The sequence below is a fragment of the Engystomops pustulosus genome, chromosome 4 (assembly GCF_040894005.1).
Source record: "Engystomops pustulosus chromosome 4, aEngPut4.maternal, whole genome shotgun sequence".
In the NCBI taxonomy this organism is placed as follows: domain Eukaryota; kingdom Metazoa; phylum Chordata; class Amphibia; order Anura; family Leptodactylidae; genus Engystomops; species Engystomops pustulosus.
Genome location: NC_092414.1, coordinates 116,155,481 through 116,178,389, shown reverse-complemented (window position 1 = coordinate 116,178,389; position 22,909 = coordinate 116,155,481). Strand labels below are relative to the sequence as shown.

Genomic DNA, 22,909 nt, shown 5'->3' with positions numbered 1-22,909 from the left:
TGAGCTGTGATTGGTTGCCATGGGCAACTGGAAATATTCTGACTTTCAGACTGCTTGATAAATCTGCCCCATTGGGGCAGATTTATCAAGCAGTCTGAAAGTCAGAATATTTCCAGTTGCCCATGGCAACCAATCACAGCTCCCCTTTGGAATATTCATGAGCACTGGTGAAATGAAAGCTGAGCTGTGATTGGTTGCCATGGGCAACTGGAAATATTCTGACTTTCAGACTGCTTGATAAATCTGCCCCGATATCTTGATTAAGGGATACAAGGCATTGCTTGACTGAAGGAGAAGCAGAACTCTGAATGGATACAATCTATGTCCTACAATGAAGAGTTAATGTTGGAAAATGAACCCTTGACCAAAAATATAAGAATGAAGTATTATCAGTAGTTTCATTAACCCCTTCCCGACATTTGACATACTATTACTGCATGGCGGGAGGTGCGTTCCCGCAATATGCAGTAATAGTAAGTCAAACTTAAATTTGACTGCCAGTGCCCGGGGCTGCACGATCTTCTTCCGGGTGCCGGGTCCGTGCCTTCTGGCAGGACCCGGCTGTGACACACTGAGCATGCGCAGCATGCTCAGTGTGTCACATAATACAGGGTAATACATCTGTATTACACTGTATTATGTGAAGAATAGCTTGAACAAGTGATCAGTGGATCACTTGTTCAAGCTAACCTGTAAAAGTAAAGAAAAAAAAGTTAAAAACACTAAATAAACACAATTTTTAATAAAAATAATGAATTAAATAAAGTTAAAGTCCCCTAAACACAAACATTCCCTATACACATCTAATAAAGTAAAAATACCTGAAAATCACCAAAACCCCCCACATATTTTGTATCACCGCATCTATAACAATCTGTACAATAAGTCAGAAACATTATTGGACCCGTATGGTGAACGCCGTAAACACAAAACCTGAAAAACTTGCCTAAAATATAAATTTTCATAAAATCCCTTCACAAAAATGTTCTAAAAAGTGATCAAAAAAGGTTATGTGCCCCAAAATGATACCAATTGAAAGAACAACTCAACACGTAAAAAATAAGCCCTAAACTAGCTCTGTCAACCTAAAAATATTAAGGTTAAGTTCCCGAAAAGATGGCGATGCAGAAACAAATGAGATTTCCTCTATATTCGTTTTTCTCCAGTAAAATTGTAAAAATAAATGAAAAACTATATAAATGAGGTATCACCGTAATCGTAGTGATCTATAGAATAAAAATATTATAGTATTTTTAGTGTATGGTGTACGACCCCCAAAATATACAAAAAAAAGAAACCCCAAATTGACAATTTTCTTTTTCTCCATACATTAAAGAGTTAATAAAATCTCATCGAAAAGCTACAGACCCACTTAAATGAAGTATTTGTAAAGTGCATCTCATGTTGCAAAAAATAAGCCCTTATATGTCCAAATTGCCAAAAAAATAAAGATTGTATAGCCAATAAAATGTGACAATGCATAATCTGCTCTTAATGGCGCAGCTTCCCTTCGATGCCCTGGCGTGTGCCCATACAGCAGGTTACCACCACACATGGGGTATTATTATACACAGGAGAGATTGGGTATCAAATTTTGTGAAGCGTTTTGGTATTTTATCCACTGAGAATTTGTATATTTTATGAAAAACACATTCATTTAGCCAAAAAAATGTAATCTCGAAATTGCATCCGATTTTGTTTTAACCCCTGTAAACCAATTAAAGGGTTAACAAACTTCATAAAAGTTGTTTTACGTACGTTGAGGGATGTAGTTTCTATAATGGGGTAAATTATGGGGTTTTACTTTATTTAGGCCTCTCAAAGTGACTTGAAACCTGAGCAGGTCCCTCAATAGCAGGATTTTGCTTTTTTTTATGAAAATGTGAAACGTTCAAAGCCCCATAACATCCTACAAAAATAAGAGTATGCATAAAAAACCACGGAGGTATAAAGTAGACATGCGGTGAATGTTAGTTATTATGTTTTTTGGTGTTATGACTCATGTGTGGAAAAAGTTGAAAATTTTGAATTTCGAAAAATTGCTAATTTTTCAAAATTTTCACCAAATATCTGATTTTCTCATAAATAAATGCAAAACATACAACCAAAATTTTTTAACTAACATGAAGTACAATGTGTCACGAGAAAACAATTTCAAAATCACTTGGATATGTTAAAGCGTTCCAAAGTTATAACCATTTATAGTGTCAGAGGGCAGATTTTAAAAAATGGGCCGTGTCAGGAAGGTGAAAAGTGGCTTCGGCGTTAAGGGATTAAAGGGGTTGTCAGAGTTTATCAAAATCTAGATAATCGGCCTGGAGGAGCTGTAAAAAAAATTATACTTACCTCCATTGCTCCCAATGTCCCACACTGCCTGTGTTGTAACCCTGTTAGTTTACAGAGACAGGTCACACCCACCACTCCAGTGGCGTGCACCTGTACAGCAGTGAAACCAATTCTGTAGCAGGTGACCAAAAGTAGTCAGACAGCAGCCTGGACAATCCCTTTAATTTGTAACTAAACTTCATGCACGATAATGTCTGCAAAGTCAGATGTCAGAAGTTACAATATTATAGCATTTACTTTAAAAAAAATCTACCGTAAAAATTACATAAACCACTGTGACTGTGGTAACCTTTTTACATTTGTTATCAATGGCCTCCTTCCTACTTAAATTAGCTTTTAAAACTATGCTAATGAGTCAGAAAGCCTATGTGTGTACTATTAGAGCCCCTCCATGCTGCAGATTCACAGGCTTCCTCCCTCCCACTGTGTGCCATAATTACAGGAAGTGCAGGGGGTGGGTGAGACTGAGATGTACTACTGCAGTGTAACAACAGCTTATTGCACAGAGGGCTTCTGTAGCACGCCCATAGGCCTTCAGGTTTATTAACATCATTTTTAAAAGTTGATATTATTGAAAAAGGAGGCCATATATAACAAATATCAATTGATCAATTAGTAATTGTCTGTGGTTTATCATGGTAGATTTTTATGGTCGATTTCCTTTAATAAACTTCAAATAAAGGGGGGGGGGGGATTTATCAGAGCTTGTATGTATCCTGTGATCCTCTATATATACCCAAGAAGGCGGAGTAGGAATATCATGATACTCTGACACACTATGCTCCAATGTATGATAAATCACCCCAAAATGTGTAAATTAAAATAGACAAATGTTGAAGTCAACATAACTTTTTTATGCAATGATTAAATTATAGTTACATTAAAAATCTATGTCATAAAACCGATGACATGGTTGAAATGCATAAAGTCATGCCAAAGGCTATTACACAAGTATAAATCAAAGTTCTAAACAAATAAATACTGCAGATTGTCACACACAATGAACATTTTATGATAAAAATGATCAGAATAATTAGTCTCTGCAGTTAGCTTGCTTATTTTCTTCCGCAAGTATATAGTTCTTAAGCTCTATAGCTTTCTTCTCCAGTTCTAGTAGTGTATCAACTTTTTCTTCATTTGCTTTGTTTAGGTCATCGATCTTATCTTCTAGATCTGCAATAAAAACACGAAGGTGAACATAATATCAATACCATGTGAAAGAAATATGTTGTTTATATACCAGAATTATTTCCGGCCAGAAAGTATAGGCAAGTTTATCATTAATCCTGGGATTAGTAAAGTTCATGTACAGTAAATCCTGTATGGTGACCCATTATTACATCACCATTAGTTCTGATTCGACAAATTTCAAAAATAATGAAGCACAGCTCAAATAGTCTGTACTCCAAAGCACAACCTCCCTAAAGGGGAAGTAGGCCTCCAAAATTCATGGAAGGACTATGAAGCTTTATGTCATATGGGATAAAAAATATTGGGGTATTTATCTTAGTTATTTTTACTTTGTTTTTTTAAGCAAATTTTTTTGCTGCTGTTCATTTTATGCAAATAAATTCCTGTCCTAAGCAGATGTAGGCGATAGAATGTAGCTGAACACACGCAAATTTTGTATGACTTGATACAGCATTGAATCTATTGTTGTATCAGGTGAGCCAAAGTAATCAGATGGGAGCATCTGGTTCTGTAAACAACAGGGTCATGGCACTGATGGGTGGCAGCACTTTTTTTTACAGCCACCTCAGAACGGATTTAAAGTTTCATTAAAGCCCAGATGACCACTTTCAACAACCTGAAAGCAAGGAAAGGGCATTGTCACAGACTAAGGATAAATGACCCTCATAGATTATGAGCATTCACAGGCAGGGCCCTCCTTCTACGTGTGCCCGTTCAGTCTAGTTTTGTGTCTTTTGTACTTATTTGTGTTTGTTTTTATTCAATGTACAGTACAGAACAACTTTGCACACTCTTTGCATTCTCTTGATGAGCTTCAAGAGGTAGTCACCAGTAAAGGTTTTCACATCACAGGTGTGCCCGTCAGGTTTAATAAGTGGGATTTCTTGCCTTATAAATAGGGTTGGGACCATTAGTTGTGTTGTGCAGAAGTCAGGTGGATACACAGCTGATAGCCCTACTGAATAGACTGTTAGAATTTGTATTATGGCTAGAAAAAAGCAGCTAAGTAAAGAAAAACTAGTGGCCATCATTACTTTATGAAATGAAGGTCAGGCATTCCGGAAAATTAGGAAAACTTTGAAAGTGTCCCCAAGTACAGTTGCAAAAACCATCAAGCGCTACAAAGAAACTGGCTCACATGAGGAACGCCCCAGGAAAGGAGGACCAAGAGTCACCTCTGCTGCGGAGGATAGTCCTTCCGAGTCACCAGATTCAGAAATCACAGCTCAGATTAGAGACCAGGTCATTGCCACACAGAGTTCTAGCAGCAGACACATCAGTACAACAACTGTTAAGAGGAGACTGTGTGCAGCAGCCTTCATGGTAAAATAGCTGCTAGGAAACCACTGCTAAGGACAGGCAACAAGTAGAAGAGACTTAGACCAGTGGAAATCTGTGCTTTGGTCTGATGAGTCCAAATTTGAGATATTTGGTTCCAACCACCAAGTCTTTGTACGACGCAGAAAAAGTGAACTAATGGATTGTACATGCCAGGTTCCCACCCTGAAGCATGGAGCTGGAAGTGTGATGGTGTTGGATGGCTTTGCTGGTGACACTGTTAGGGATTTATTCAATTGAAGGTATACTGAACCAGCATGGTTACCACAGCATGTTGCAACGACATGCTATTCCATTCAGTTTGCTTTTAGTTGGACCATTATTTATTTTTTAACAGGACAATGACCCCAAACATACCTCCAGGCTGCGCAAGGGCTATTTGACCAAGAAGGAGAATGATGGGGTGCTATGCCAGATGACCTGGCCTCCACAGTCACCAGACCTGAAACCAATTGAAATGGTTTGGGGTGAGCTGAACAGCATCTCTGGGAACTCTGTTGGAAGATCACTTCAGGTGACTACTACTTGAAGCTCATCAAGAGAATGCCAAGCGTGTGCAAAGCAGTAATCAAACCAATTAGTGGCTACTTTGAAGAAACTAGAATATAAGACATATTTTCAGTTGTTTTACACTATTTTTGTTAAGTATATAATTCATAGTTTGGATGCCTTCACTGTGAATCTACAATTTTCATAGTCAGGAAAAAGCAGAAAACTTTTTGAATGAGAAGGTGTATCAAAAATGTTGTTCAGTACTATATGTGAACCCTTAAGCATTGTAGAATCCCTTAAGGCTCCTTGACATGCTATTATTGCATCAAGCACTGTCACTTGCATGTACTTAGATGGCTACATTCACTTTGGTCTTGATAAAAGCAGTGGACCTACACCAGCAGATGGCATGGCTCCCCAAACCATCACAGATGGTGTGGAAACTTCACACTATACCTCAAGAAGCTTGTATTGTGGCATTTCCACTGTTCCTCTGGACTTTGGGACCTTGATTTCCAAATGAAATGCAAAATTTTAATTCATCTGAAAACAAAACCTTGGACCACTGAGCAAGAGTCCAGTTAGGTAAGATGCTTCTGGCTTTGTCTATTGGTCAGGAGTGGATTGACATATTAAATTAAACAATTGTAGCCCATATATGTGGTGTCTCTTGAGGCACTGACTCCAGTAGATGCCCACACCCTGTGAATCTTCCCCAATTTTGTAATGACCTTTTCTTAAAAATCCCATCAGAGCGGTGGTTATCCTGGTTGATTGTGCACTGTTTTTTACTACACCTTTTCCATCATCAACTTTCCATTGAAATGCTTTGACATGGCCAGCTTCCTTAGCAATGACTCTTTGTGGCTTACCTTCCTTTTGAGTGTGTCAATGACTGTCTGCTGGACATCTGTCAAACCAACATTCTTACCCTTGATTGTGTTGCCTACTTAACCAAACTAAGGAATTTTATAAAACACTTAGTAAGCCTTTGCACGTGTTTTGGGTTAATTATTAAAATTTTCTGAGATAATGGGGCAGATTTACTGCCATTCGCGATCCAGCGGCGCGTTCTCTGCGGTGGATTCGGGTCCGGCCGGGATTTATTAAGGTAGTTCCTCCGATGTCCACCTGCTGCACTGAAGAGCATCGGAACGCACTGGAATACACTGAGCCGGGCTGAATGAAGGTAAGTGCAATTTTCGCGACACATTTTTTTAAAAAAAATGCGGCAGTTTTTCCGAATCCGTTGGGTTTTCGTTTGGCCATGCCCCCCGATTTCTGTCGCGTGCATGCCGGCGCCGATGCGCCACAATCCGATCGCGTAATCCAAAATCCCGGGGCAATTCAGGGGAAATCAGCGCAAATTGGAAATATTTGGGTAACACGTTGGGAAAACGCGAATCGGGCCCTTAGTAAATGACCCCCAATAACTTTTAGGTTTTCCTTGGCTGTAAGCAGTAATCTTCAACATTAACAAAAATAAAAACTGGAAAAAGTTCACTTTGTAATTCATCTATATATGAGTTTCACTTTTTGAATTGAATTACTGAAAAAAAATAACTATTTGCTGATATTCTAATGTATTTAGAAACACATATTTCAAAGCTCATTTAAAAACAAAAATGATCTCCTTGATAATACGAAAAGCCGATGTTTAATGCCGTGTGACATTACAATATAATATCAAAACGTTTTAAAAATGACTAAAACATAAAGCCGTCTTATGGGAAATGCTAGTAAGGTTTACCACCCAAATTGATTACTATTTGTCTGAAATAGAGATAATTTTCCCTCCAATTTTTTTTTATAAATAAATGCAAAATTTACCACTAACATAAATTAAGTGTTTAAATGTTATAATCATATAAAGCAACTCATTACAAAAAGTGTCAGATTACAAAAAATGGGGGTGAGCCTTAAGGTACAAACTGGCTGCACCCTTAAGGGATAATGTTCTTTATAAATAACACTGATAAAAAAAAAACATAAAAAATCGGTTACACTTTAAAGGCACTACGAAATGTTCTATATATCTGCAACACCCCTGCCAATGCATAGGCAGTTGGGGAGTTGCGAATATTGCCCTCTCCATGTCAGGATCCATCTGGTGAGCCTGATCAACTCATCCAGAGGATAATGCTAGAAGTACCGTGTAATTGCAGCTGTAGATACTGCTTGAAAAGGCAACAGTTAACTGGTGTGTATAATTAGCCAATAATCTGTTTGCTATGTCAGCCAGAGTGTGATTGTAGAGGTGCTACCACCAGACCAGGGGTGGAAGCACGTGGTCTAGTAAGGAGCTAGAGCAGTGATGGTGAACCTTTTACAGACAGAGTGCCCATACTACATCCAAAATCCACTTATTTACCGTGAAGAGCCAGCATGGAATTTTATACCTTAACTTACTGCTACCTGTTCTTCCACATCTTTCAATTGTATTGGCCGCCTGAGGCCACCAATATAGTTGACAGAAGAAAGGCAAATTCAAACTATCATTGTAGCTTCTTTCCAGGGCCTCTATGTACAGGAAGAATGGTGGGTCCAGCAGGATGACCTCAAAAAATAATGCAGTTCTGTCAACACCTTCTTACTTTCCCCGCAGTTCCAAAGTGTCACTTTAAAATAGCGCTGAGAGCAGCATCTCTTAAGTTGAAGATTCAGTGTTCGGTGAACTCTGTCCTTGGACAATGGCCTGAGTGCCCACAGAAAGGGCCCCGAGTGCCACCTCTGGCACACGTGCCATAGGTTCACCATCACTGAGCTAGAGTGTGCAGCACACCTTCAGTGCTGCCACAGGTACTTATCCCAGGAACCCAGGGTCACATGCAACACAATAGTGGAGCAAACACTTCTTAAATACCTGTACAAGCAGTTTCCACTAGAAAGAACGTGCAAACTCTGTCAGAAAATCAGCACAAAGCTCTTAGTAAATGTGCCCCAATGTCTGTGTTCTTCTGCATAAAGTGGAAAACACAAAAGTATAGTATGCTGCTTCAGCACTGATACTTGATATGGCCCTTAATCAAATTGGATTTGTTCCAAAAATATTATTCTAGTACTGTGGGAAGATAGGGACTGGGAAGGTAGGGGTCTATGCTTCAGTGACTACTAGTCTTTCATTAGAGCAAGCAAAATAGTTTGAGAAAGGTATAGGTACATTCTTGTATGAAAGCCTGCTGTGACCTGCAAGAAAATAGGGTTAATTATAGCATTTGTAGGATTATGAAAGGGCTGAAGACATGCTCAAAGGGCTGCAAACAAATTAGTTTTGAGGAAATCCTAGATGCTAGATAGTTGTGTTATCACTTCAGACTTCCATGGGATATTTGGAAACAGGCTATATTTATATGTTTTTGTAAAATAAAGGTTAAGGCAATTTGTAGTACATCACAGATGTTCATGTTGTTTCAAATAAGAATTTCCTGCATTAAATACCACAATCCATAGACATTCTAATGTACACTTAAGGCTGACATCTCTAGGCTTAAAGACTAAACAATCCCATTGTTTGAAGCTAGCATAAATGTGTAGTCTTAGATGTACAAATTTAACCCTTTAAGGACCAGGCCATTTTTGTTTTTTACATTTCCATTTTCTCACTCCTTAGCTTTTTTACTTCTGTTTAACAGATAGGTAGTAGGGTTTGTTTTTTTTTTTTTTTTTTTTTAAAAAGTTTTATTGGGTCAACCGTAAAGAATATACATGCATACATATAGTCACAGTTACAATAGTATCAGTATTAATACAAAACATGGAATTCTTATGCTTTTGACCATTGTTCTTATTCACAGTTAGATCTCAACTTTATAACATAAACAAGGCGCAACTAGCGCCCTTACGGCTATACGTCTGTCTTGTTCATTGCATAACAGCGTTTCCCTTGAACAGTTAAAATCAGACATAGTAGGGAACACATAAGTAGTATAACTATTTATACCGTGGGAGACATGGTGATCCAGTGTGTGGCATGACATAACCTCGTTTTTCTAAGGGCAGGATAGGTGTTTTCACGTAGGGAACCCTACTGACACTAGAAATTAGTTGTGTCTATCTGTAATCGGCCTAGAGTCCCTTTCAAGTTCTCGGTGTGGTACCAAGTTGTATGACACAGCTTTGCCATAAGACGCCTGATCTCCTCTGTTGTGAGGTAGGTGGTGATAAATTTCCTCCATTTGCGGAAGAACGATTTTGTACGTTTATTCCCCAGTCTCTCTGTCTCTAGCCTGTCTACTTCGAGGTATGTCTTTATCTGTGCTAGCACTTCTGCCCATGAGGGTAATGTGTGTTCCAACCAATGATTTAGTAGACATCTCTTGGCTACCAACAGCGTGATGTGTATGATTGGCGGTAGGGGATCTCCTGCCTCCTCCTCTGCCCCTTCAGGTATTGTGGAGTGGAATAGTAATCCTAGAGCTGTGATGGGGAGTGTCACTGAGTAGGCCCTAGCAATTTGGTCTCGGATTTCGGTCCAGTAGGGTTGCAAGTGGGGGCACGCCCACATAGTGTGGTAGAGACCTACTAGTGGCTCCTCGCACTTAGGGCATTTAGTTATCCTGTCCGGTCGCAATTCCGTTGCTGGGATGTTGAATGCATAGATGGCGGCATGCATAAGTTTGTAATAGGTCTCACGCCAACGCTCACTTAGAATGTGCCTACGCACCCCAGCCCACCCCTGCAAGATACGTGTGGAGACATGGTTGGCCCGTAACCTTTTTTCCCAGTATGGGAAGGTAAGCGGTTGTTCCACTGGTTCTCCTTTCCGTCCTAGTATAGAATATAGTATCGATATGGATCTTCTCCATCCCACTTCCCCCAGCAATTCGTCAAATTTGTTTGTGGTCATTTCACCTGCCAAATTTTGTGTTTTTGAGTTACAAAACGTCACCATCTGAATGTAGGGAAAGTCTTGTCTGTCTGGCAAGGTATATTCCGTTGTCAGTTCCGTCAGTGTCTTAAGTCTTGGTTCTGTGTCATGTATCAACTGTCGCATCCGATTTATTCCGTTTGCTTTCCACGGTCCATATAGTCTACTAGTCCCTCCCGCCGGGAACTCCGGGTTGTCCCATAACGTTAGGTGTTTGGACATCTGATACGGCATCCCAAATTGCTTCCGCAACACCTTCCATGTCGCTATGGTGTCCCTTAATAATGTCGACTGTTTTGCCATTTTTGGAAGTTTAGCGTAAGGTAGGTGCAAGGCTGCTACCAATCCACACCCCTGAAGGAGTCCCTGTTCCAGTTGTATGTTTGAAACTTTGTTGGTGCCATGCACCCAGTCAATTAGGTGTCGTAGTATAGAGGCATGATTATAGCGTCGTATATCTGGGAAGTTCAACCCTCCCGATGGTTTAGTGTAGGTCAGGCGTTTTAATGATATCCTTTGCTTCTTGCCCTGCCATACAAATCGTGTGAACGCTTTGTTCAGATCTCTTATATCTGTTGTTTTTAGCAGCAGAGGCAAGGTTTGTAGGGGATAAAGTAGACGTGCAAAACTAATCATTTTTATGAGTTGTACCCTTCCTGAAATGTTTAGTGGAAGAGATTCCCAGCGCAAAAGCTCTGCTTTTATCTTCTGGAAGAGTGGTGGGTAATTCAGGGTATATAGGGAGGAGGACGTTTTTCCTATGTGGATTCCTAAATATTTTATGCTCTTTGTGGCAAGGCCTATTCCTAGCGCTTTTATGGCGTGTTGTTCCGTAAATAGAAGTGGGTCTAGCGGTAGAAGGTCACTTTTAGCCAGATTTATCTTAAACCCTGCTATTTCTCCAATGTCTTCGATGTGCGCCAGTATCCGCGGCACCGTATGCACCGGGTCTGTTAGGAAAATCAGTATGTCATCCGCGAATAAAGCGGATTTTACACAAGTATTGCCCACTTTGATTCCCCCGTTAATGATCGGTGAGCGAAGGGCCTTTGCTAGCGGCTCAAGCGCCAGGTCAAAAAGTAGGGGTGACAGGGGGCATCCCTGTCTTGTCCCTCTACTCAGGTTTATTACTCTAGATTTACAGCCTGCCATTAGTATCTCAGCTCTAGGGTTGGTATATAAACCTGAGACAAAAGTTCGGAAGTGGCCTGTAAAGCCGTACTTGTCCAATGTTAAGTCCAGCCACCGCCAGCGGATCCTATCAAACGCTTTTTCTGCGTCTAAAGCCAATAATGCTCTTTTCCCCGCCGACGGTGGCTGGTGTGGCACGCTGTCCAGCACTGCCAGTACCCGCCGGATGTTCGTGACGGCCGCTCTCCCTTTCACAAATCCAACTTGGGAAGGGTTTATTAGTTTGGGAAGTAGTTCTGCTAGTCGGTTAGCTATTATTTTGGCCGCTAGTTTTAAGTCCTGATTGATTAGCGATATGGGCCGATACGAACTGGGTAATAGTAGGTCCCTACCTTCTTTGGGTAATACTTTAATATAAGCCGTATTTGCCGATGAGGGGATTGGGGTTCCCTCCATAATTTTGGTGAAGTAGCTTGCTAGTATGGGTGCAGCTTGGTCCTTAATCTCTTTGTAAAATTCCGCCGGGAATCCGTCTGGTCCCGGTGCTTTCCCATTTCCCAATTCCTTAATGGCCCCCTTTACCTCTTCTGGAGTTATTTCTTTATTTAGTAGAGACATATCCGCGTCAGATACCGTTGGTAGTGATATCTGAGACAAATATGTCCCCGCCCTGGCGCTGTCAAATGGAGTAGTGTCTTCATATAGTTTGGTATAAAAGTTGTGAAAGATTGACAGTATTTCTCTGGGGTTTTCATGAATTGTTCCTTCTGCGTCCCTAAGTCTGGTGATGTTAGTGCGTGGTCTTTGTCCCTTTGCCAAGTTGGCCAATATTTTTCCAGATTTGTTCCCAAATCTGAATAAAGTCGCCTCAAATCGGCTGCGGTTTTGTGCTTCTTGCAGCTCTATTAGCGACTCGTGGTGTGCCCTCGCTGTTTTCCAATGCCCTAGGTTCTCTGTGTTAGGGTGCAAAAGATATTTTGTATAAGCCTCTCTAAGTGAGGCGCTGCTGATAGCAAAACGTTCCTTATTGCGCCTCTTGAGTGCGCCTACATGGTTCATGATTTTCCCCCTGATTTCCATCTTTGCTGCCTCCCAGTACAAGGCAGGTTCTATTTGCCGTCCTGCTTGCGATGTTACATACTCTGTCCACCATCCTCTCAAGAGCTGGTTAAATGAGTCATCCTTCGCTAAGTGGGTTGGGAATCTCCAACAAAAGTCAGTCCCCGGTTTGTGGGTATGCGCTAAAGACAATGAAATAGGAGCGTGATCTGATATCAATATTTGTTCTATAGTCGTGTCTATTGTGCGGCTCAGTAGTGCCCCTTTCATAAACATGTAGTCCAATCTGGACCAGTTGTGATGTACCTCTGAGTAAAAGGTGTATTCCCTGTCATCAGGATGGTAATATCGCCACACGTCCGTCAGTCCTATGTCGTCTGTCAGGGTTTTCACATCTGAGTCTGTTTGTGATATCGTCTGCGGTGTCAGTGTTTGGCTTTTCCGGTCTTCTGCATTGTTCATGACCTGATTAAAGTCTCCAGTCAAAAGTATGTGAGAAGATATATCTTGGGCTACTATTCCTGTCAGAGATGCATAAAATGTGTGTTGGTCATGGTTGGGTGCATATATGTTGTATACGCTGAGTCTACCTGCAGGGGTGTCTAGAATGGCATGCAGAACCCTATTGTCTTCTAGCATAACATGAGAGTGTACCGTAATAGATGAACGTTTGTTCACTAATAGGAGGACCCCCCCTCTCCTTCTAGATGTTGATCCCCCTACTGCAGTTGAGACCCAGAACCTTTTCATTAAAGAAGATTCAGTACTAAGCAGGTGGGATTCCTGAAGCACTGCTACATCCACCTTCATTTTATGTGGATGCCGCAGCACTAGGGATCTTTTCTGCGGGGACCTCAGTCCCTTAACATTCCATGATATTATTTTAGTAGACATGGGTGTCCATTTGGATCGATCTTCCTAGTTATATCCTTTCCTACACTTTTGTTGTATGGCCTATGTCTCCCACTAAACACAACAAATAACATTAAAACAATCATCAACAATACAATAACTCGAAAACATACAAAAAAAAGGTGTATAGTCACCCGTGCCCATGGTATTGGGCTTGACGTATAGTCTCTCAGTGACCTCCACATTTTCCGGCATGGAAGGAGACCTCCCCACCCAGTTCGTTTGAAGATGCGTCTTCCCACCTGCATCGGACAAATAATGACTGTTCCATAGTCTCTTGTCTTTGTTTCCCGGTCCTCCACCTCATCTGCCGTTGATCAGACACGTCGTGGGGTCTTGGGTGGACGTTGTGATCCCGATGGCCTCTGTTCCGGGGACATTGGTGGTCGTCTTGGGGAGGAGTATGACGATGGTGAGCTTTGTCGCTGCCGTGGATGTTCGCGCCAGGCTTGTAGTGTTTGGATTGTGTTTTCTGCGACCAAAGGATCCGTAAAGCTGCAGGAAGTGCCATCTGGGTGAGTGACCTTAAGCGTTGCTGGGTATAGCAGTTGGAATTTCCAGTGTCTCTGAAAAAGTTCGGTGCACAGGGAGCTGAAAGCACGTCTTCTCTTTGTTAACTCTGCAGAGTAGTCCGCAAAAAGTAGCACTGATGCATTATCAATTTTCATTGGCTCTCGTCTTTTTCTGTAGGCCCGCAGAATGGCCTCTTTTTCTGCATAGTCCAGATATTTTGCTATAACCTGGCGCGGTCGATCCTCCCTCCCTGATGGTTGCGTAGAGGGGGACCTTGGTGCTTTTTGAGGGCCTATTCTGTGTGCCCGCTCTACTTTGTATGGTCCTGTCAGGCCAAGCTGTTGCGGCAGAATATCTGAGAAGACGTGTGAGAGCTGGGATACTGGAACTGACTCTGGAAGCCCTACCAGTCGTAGGTTACTTCTACGAGACCTATTTTCTAGATCATCAAGTTTCTCTGCGATACGTGCAGATTCGTTTGTGACTGCCGTTAACTTATTCAGAGCTACTGTCAGGTCATCTTCTAGAGTAGATATCCTATGCTCTGCTTCAGATAGTTGGGACGTATGTTGGTCCACCTCAGCTTGTATACTCTGCAGTGTCTCCTCTATGGCATTGGAGACTGCTTCCTGTATGCCTGGGGTAATCTTTTTTGCCACCTCTTTAGCCAGCTTTTTGTAATTAATGGGCTGCCTTACCCCCTGCTGTGAACCAGCATCTGATTCATCCTCTGATGCTTCTCCCTTCCCGCTGCGTGGAGCAGGCGGCGCCATGTTGCCAGCACGTGGTCCGGGGGAGTCTGTAGCAGTTCTGTGCTCCCGCTCCGTTCAGCGCCTGGCGATTTCCCCAGGTGAGGTCTCCCGATTCCGGTAGCCGGGGGACACTGCTCTATATGTCCGGTGCGGCAGTGTTGTGCGCGCTTATTGCGCTTTTCGTGCGGTCGGGTGGCGGAGCTCCGCTGCGTGTCTCCTTACATGCCGGGGCCGGAACCGGAAGTCAGTAGGGTTTGTTTTATGCTTAATGATCTGTACTTCCTAGTGATGGTATTTGATATTCCATGCTGGTTATTGGAAAGTTGGAAAAAAATTCCAAATGCAATGAACAATACATTTGCGCCATTCTTTTGTGGACTGTTTATATGGCTTTCATGGAGCACTCCAAATTACACCTCTACTTTATTTTCTGGGTTGGTATGATCATGGGGATACCAAAAAAATATAACTACTATAATACTGCCCCCTATGTACAAGAATATAACTATTATAATACTGCCCCCTATGTACAAGAATATAACTACTATAATACTGCACCCTATGTACAGGAATATAACCATTATAATACTGCCCCCTATGTACAAAAATATAACTATTATAATACTGCCCCCTATGTACAAGAATATAACTACTATAATAATGTCCCCTATGTACAAGAATATAACTACTATAATACTGCCCCCTATGTACAAGAATATAACTACTATAATACTGCCCCCTATGTACAAGAATATAACTACTATAATACTGCCCCTATGTACAAGAATATAACTACTATAATATTGTCCCCTATGTACAAGAATATAACTACAATAATACTGCCCCTATGTACAAGAATATAATACTATAATACTGCACCCTATGTTCAAGAATATAACTACTTTAATACTGCCCCTATGTACAAGAATATAATACTATAATACTGCACCCTATGTTCAAGAATATAACTACTTTAATACTGCCCCTATGTACAGGAATATAACCATTATAATACTGCCCCCTATGTACAAGAATATAACTATTATAATACTGCCCCCTATGTACAAGAATATAACTACTATAATACTGCCCCCTATGTACAAGAATATAACCACTGCAATACTGCCCCCTATGTACAAGAATATAACTATTATAATACTGCCCCCTATGTACAAGAATATAACAACTATAATACTGCCCCCTATGTAGCTGTTTTAATTTCTCCCTTATTGTATGACCTTTTGATCACTTTTTAATAAACTTTCTCATGCTTTGTAAAATTGTGAAAAAGTGGCATTTCCTTCAATTGGAAACTATGTTCCACAGGGTTCACCGCTAGGAATATACATTTTTATTTGTTTATAGAATTGGACTTTTAGGATGATGTGATACCTAACATGTATATGATCACATAACGGGGAGCGATGATACCATAAAAGATGGTAGCACTCACGTGCCACCATTTCACTGGCATTTAGGAGAGTAGAGGACTGTGATACACTATGGTATCCAAATTACATACTTTTCCCTAAAAAAAACTATATTATATGCCATAAACAGCAAGATCTAAGACTATACCGGCATATAGTGGTATAGTGAATAACTAATAGCTCTGCATATAAAATGTTTGAATGACACCTCTCATTAATTAATATTTATATTTGTGGTTATAGCAAGCTTTATTCATCCGGCTATATTTGGCACCTTTTAACAAGATTGGCTGATGTAAATTGTATGACCACATGATCAAGGCCAAGCCAGATGATGCTTTACTAGTACAAACACAGATTTCCATGTTTACATGAATTACAAACACAGCAGACTGCACCTGGCACTGTTCATCATGGTCCCAACAGATATTCAGGGAAATGCTGTGCTGAATACTACAGACAATATAAGGAAATCTGACGCTGTGCCTGAAATATGTAAAGCTTAAAAAGGTCCACATATCTGCTTGGTTATGTAGTCAAGGTCTTTCCAGCCTAAAGAATAATCAATCATCAATCTCTGTACATAAATTGAACATTATCAGAAGAGCAGGCGATGAGGGTGGTTTGATGGAATTTTTCACTTTACTGTCTTATCCAGAATTGGATGACAAACAGCAAATTGAGAAAAATATTGTTACCACAAAATGTTTATCGCTACAATTTAACCCATGTCAATGTCAGTAACAGAAGTGAAAGCTGTGAATAGCAGAAGGTTAAATAAAGACATGCACCCTCTTGTGAGCCTCAAGTTATAGTAAATTTACTGTAAAACTCATCCTAGTTACACACATTTAGTAATGGAAAACTGGTGCAAATTAAAAAATGTCAGAACGCTACAGGAAACAGATGTCTCCATGTAATTGGGATTAACAGCCTCTTCTGCTGAACATTGAATTCTCATTGTTCATTCACCCACTATCTGCACCCTATGGTATGGGAATTTCCCAATGTACAGGCTGTGGCTTAGCTTCATAGTTTTTGTATGTTCTTGACTTTGCTTTATAATGAACTGAAAATGATTGTTTATTTAGTATGGCAGTTTTAAATTCCAGCCTTGGCAGGCAGAAAGTATCTGTCAAACTAAGATAACTATCGAGAATAACGACGTTCTTGTTCTAACCATTGTCTATTCCTGGCCCAGATGACAGGCAGGTAAGAAAAGGATTAGGATGTAAGATCACCAGAGCTTAGGACTGATATACACAGTGTGTACTTACTACATAAATAATCTATGCCTTTATAACCAGTAAGTCCATCATCAGAATGCAAACTGTGGTTTATGGATGTCTGCTCTGGCAAGAAAAGGATTCAAATGTAAGATCACTGCAGCTAACTACTAATATATACATAAGTATTAAGTATTGGCATATTTTTCAATGTCACCTATACCACCTTTGCAATAGGTGAAATACAGCTACAGGTTCCCATAGAGCCCTATTAACTAACTGACACCATTCTTTTATCTAAAAATGGTATCCCTCAGATTCCTATAAAATTGGAGTGATAAACTTGAAAGGCATATCTAGATCAAGTCTAGGTGGGCGTGGCTTCCTCAGGCTGTATCCAGCAGCTCATTCCCATGCCATTCCCACGCATTCAGCAGTAATGTCATGTGACCAGGAAGACATCATCAAAGGTCCTTTAGCCTCCTAACATTACTAAACAGTACCCCATGCCTGCATGGAGAGGAGTAGTCCATGAAGGCTGCGGTGATTTCATGTAGTCAGATATATGCATTGGGTACAGTTTGCTAATGTTAGGAATCTAAAGGACCTATGATGATGGCACCCTAGTCATGTGACATTAGGCCCCACCCCCTAACTCACTCTAGATATCCCTGGATACTAGGCAAGGTTATAAAGCTGATTTTAAGGGAATCTGAGGGAAACTATTTTTAGCTAATAGAAGGGTGTTGGGTAGTTAATAGGGTTCTATAGGACCCTTTCACGAGTTGTATTTGTTAAAAATGTGGTGACATGTTCCTTTTAAATTTTCTAAGTCCTTTCACATTAACTATTTAGCGGACTGTTCCATCTGAACAGTAAATGCCATAAATGATAAATGGGAGGTTTCCCCTGGGACTCAATGTAACATATGTAACAATCTTTGGGACAACTAAAACACCTTTTTATTCTAACTTCGGTTTTCATAATTTGATTTATTTAATTAGAATAAAAGGGTAATATTGCAGCGGGACTTGGTGCGCTTGGGTGGATTCCTGTGGGAGATCTCTTCACTGAACTGTTGCCCCACCCCACTGTTTTTAGTTTGACTGCAGAGATTTCAGAACTGACAAAAAGGATAATGTATACTTTTTAATACCTGTGTCAGTGTTGCTGAAGAAAATATATGGTAGCACATGATTTTTAGTCCTGGGAATACATCTATATCAACTCTGTGTTTAGAGAAAGACAGTCATATTGTACATCATCAAAAGACATATTTCATTGTTACCTATCCCCTAGAGCAGTGATGGCGAACCTTTAGGAGACAGAGTGCCCAAGCTTCAACCAAAACCAACGTATATGGCACAAAGTGCCAACATGACAATTTAACCAGTAACTCATTGCTTCTTGCTGTATCACAGGTTTCAATCGTATTGGCCTCCAGAATTCACCAATACAATAGAAAGATGGAGAAATTTGGATTGTAGCTTCCCTCCAGGGTCCCCTGAAGAGGAAGAATCAGGGGACCCAGAGCGGGAGCTCAAATGACAATCCATCTCTATCCGCACCTTCTCGCTCCTCCTGTAGTTCTGGCAGCCAAGCATGGCACGTCCTGGGTTGTACTGGATCACAGGAGGAAGCCTTGAGTCCTATCTGGCAAACTCTGTGCTGGGGTGATGGCCTGGGTGCCCACAGAAAGGGCTCCGAGTGCCACCTCTGGCACCCGTGCCATAGGTTCGCCACCACTGCCCTAGAGAGAGGAAGCCATGCTACACATCACCTACAGACATAGCAAAGTACTTAATAAAATAGTACGAGGGACCCATACAACATCTGCACTGCAGGCTCAGCAGGCACTTTTCCAATATTTTGACTAGGTCTTAGGCTACATGCACAATGCCGTGGCCCGGCGCGCCGTAGCATGGCGGGCACGCGGCAGCGCGCGGGGAGAAGAGGAGGAGGTGAGCGCAGCTCATCCCCGCCCCTCTCCATAGGAACGTATCGGCCACGGTGCCGTAATACGGGAAAAGATAGAACATGTCCTATCTTTTCCCAGGATACGGAGCGGTACGGTGCCACATGTGTGCTGCACCGTACCGCTCCCGTACGATGCCGTCAGCCTTTAGAAGTGTATGGGGGACGTACACTCACCAGCCACTTTATTAGGTACACCATGCTAGTAACGGGTTGGACCCCCTTTTGCCTTCAGAACTGCCTCAATTCTTCGTGGCATAGATTCAACAAGGTGCTGGAAGCATTCCTCATAGATTTTGGTCCATATTGACATGATGGCATCACACAGTTGCCGCAGATTTGTCGACTGCACATCCATGATGCGAATCTCCCGTTCCACCACATCCCAAAGATGCTCTATTGGGTTGAGACCTGGTGACAGGGGAGGCCATTTGAGTACAGTGAACTCATTGTCATGTTCAAGAAACCAGTCTGAGATGATTCCAGCTTTATGACATGGCGCATTATCCTGCTGAAAGTAGCCATCAAGTGTTGGGTACATTGTGGTCATTGTGGGATGGACATGGTCAGCAACAATACTCAGGTAGGCTGTGGCGTTGCAACGATGCTCAATTGGTACCAAGGGGTCCAAAGAGTGCCAAGAAAATATTCCCCACACCATGACACCACCACCACCAGCCTAAACTGTTGATACAAGGCAGGATGGATCCATGCTTTCATGTTGTTGACGCCAAATTCTGACCCTACCATCCGAATGTCGCAGCAGAAATCGAGACTCATCAGACCAGGCAACGTTTTTCCAATCTTCTACTGTCCAATTTCGATGAGCTTGTACAAATTGTAGCCTCAGTTTCCTGTTCTTAGCTGAAAGGAGTGGCACCCGGTATGGTCTTCTGCTGCTGTAGCCCATCTGCCTCAAAGTTCGACGTACTGTGCGTTCAGAGATGCTCTTCTGCCTACCTTGGTTGTAACGGGTGGCGATTTGAGTCACTGTTGCCTTTCTATCAGCTCGAACCAGTCTGCCCATTCTCCTCTGACATCAACAAGGCATTTCCGCCCACAGAACTGCCGCTCACTGGATGTTTTTTCTTTTTCGGACCATTCTCTGTAAACCCTAGAGATGGTTGTGCGTGAAAATCCCAGTAGATCAGCAGTTTTTGAAATGCTCAGACCAGCCCTTCTGGCACCAACAACCATGCCACGTTCAAAGGCACTCAAATCACTTTTCTTCCCCATACTGATGCTCGGTTTGAACTGCAGGAGATTGTCTTGACCATGTCTACATGCCGCCATGTGATTGGCTGATTAGAAATTAAGTGTTAACGAGCAGTTGGACAGGTGTACCTAATAAAGTGGCCGGTGAGTGTATATCGGCCGTATATACGTCGGCCGTATATACGTCCATCATACATGTGTGTGAATGCATTCTTAAAGCACAATGTCTAATTGCTCTACTCTAATGGGTTACCATACTTCAATGAATGCAGGGAAATAAGGTAAGAGGGAAAGTGAGCAAGATAAATGTAATTTTTATTTCATTAATATAAAATCGCTTGCGTAATGTGAAATGAAATTGAATAAAATTGACATCTAGAAAAAGAGGAGTTCACCTGTCAAAACGGCCATAGGAATACAACTAGGGATATAATCTAGAAGGGACAGACACAGGGTTAATTAATATTTACCCGTGAGTGTTATAGCAGTACCATATCCCACACGTGGATACATCTCAATTGATGGCGACCGCTTCGCCAGTCTCCTTCCTACGGAGACTTTGCTAATTAAGGCGTGTGGAGACTTATAGCCATTGGGATACTGGAAAATATGCAATTTTTTAGGATGGGACACGGAAAACAATGGCTTTTTTTGCTACTTTGAAAGGCAGTCCCCTTAACATCAACCATGACTTTCAAGAAGCCTAATGACATGATGTAGGTTTCCTAAGCTACAACAAAGAGATGCCTTCTGGATTTACAAACTGTTCTGCTGATAACCAATGGGTTAAATAAAACAATTAAAACCTATTTGTAAATTATCCAGTGTAGGTTAAAGTTATAGCATATTACTATACCTATAGCATACTAATGTTGTAAACCAACTATGGCCTGTGTAGCCTATAACCGCTGTTGCAGACCTGATTGGCATTACCAGACATTGCGTGTATTTCTGATTGAGCTGCCCAATATCTGTGTGTGAATATACATACACATATATACACTGGAGTCAGCTGCACTGATATAATAAATATGTGTGAGCAAAATTTTTAATATATTTATCAAAAATAGTGATGATTTCCCATTAAAAAAAATAATAATTAAAATAAATTAAAACCTGAATACATTTTACAAGTCACACAGTGTTCCTCATGAGTGCCAGCCACAACCCCTTCCTTCTGACATATATGTCAGAAGTTTCTACAAGATCAATGCTGCTCTCAAACTATTTCTGGCACCAATATGTTGCATCCTGCATACGTGACAAAAAAAACAAGATACATCCAAAGTACCTGATATACGTTCAAATTTCTTATTAATAGAATTAACTAGATCTTCAGCATTTTTCTTCAATTTCTGTAATCTCTCCAAAATTTCCGGAGGGATTTCCTGTTTCTTTAGCTTTTCCTTCAGCAGCTCATATTTTTCTTTTAAATTATTTAAATCCTGTAACAATAAATTAAATATGTGAATGTCTATTTCATTAGAAATGTACGAACATATCTATAGAGTAAAGCATCTGAATTATAGCTGTAACCTTTACAAATAATCTGTATGCACAGTTAAAGCTATTCTTCCAGCTGTTTGGCCATACAAAGCTGCAGACAAAGTTAGGTATTGGACCTGGGAATCTCTGTGACCATAACTTTGTGTTACTAGCAACAGGACTTCAAATTTATATTCCAGGATTGCAGCCGGACTTGGTGAACTAGGGTGGATTCCTGTGGGAGATCTCTTCACTGAACTGTTGCCCCACCCCATTGTTTTTTGGTTTGACTGCAGAGATTTCAGAACTGACAAATCCCTCCCATTGCTCCAAATCCAGTTATATTCCTGGAATATACATCAATTTTCAAAGTCCTGCTGCAACTAAAACATAAACGTAACACAGATCTCCATGGCTGCTACTTAACATTGTCTGCAGCATGGTAAAGAAAAAAACGGCTGGTAAACTCTTTTTTGCTGCAAGTTTTTCTATAGCAAAATCTGTGAAAATATAGCCACTGGAAATATACCAGTAGCATATGGTAACTTTGCTTTGGATTTTCTGGTGGAGATGTTTTATAATTGTCTGAGAGCAGGATTGTTCTAGGAGCCCATGGCAATTAACCAGAGCTCAGCTTTCATTGTATAAACTGCCAAGGGAAAATTAAAGCTGGGCTCTGATTGGATTCCATGGGCAACTACAACAGTTCTGCTCTCAATTAGAACACAGCCGATATTCTACATGAAAATCCATGTGGATAATATGTGCTTAACATAAAAGCTGTGACAAAATAATTGTGTTAGCCATCGCTTAAAGATAAGTAACGCCAGTGTATTATCTAAACCAGCAATAAAGATTGCCTTCCTCATAGATTAGATGTCTCTGGCAAACGGGTCATCTAGTTGTAATAGAAGAAAATAACACTAGCACCGTGGCCAGTGGCACAGCTGTGTGGCACTGGATTACTCATGGTTCTTG

The 22,909-nt window shown here is 41.1% G+C and overlaps 1 protein-coding gene across 1 annotated transcript in view; it reads right to left on the bottom strand.

Annotated features, from left to right (window-relative positions):
- Positions 1-3,179: 3,179 nt before the first annotated feature.
- LAMB4 (laminin subunit beta 4) overlaps positions 3,180-22,909 on the bottom strand; it is a 108,069-nt gene continuing 88,339 nt past the window's right edge. The window contains exons 35-36 of the mRNA XM_072147131.1: positions 21,738-21,891; positions 3,180-3,519 (exon numbers count right to left, since the gene is read on the bottom strand). Coding sequence (XP_072003232.1) covers positions 3,380-3,519; positions 21,738-21,891 — 294 coding nt within the window. The 3' untranslated portion in view covers positions 3,180-3,379. The remainder of the gene's footprint in view (positions 3,520-21,737; positions 21,892-22,909) is intronic.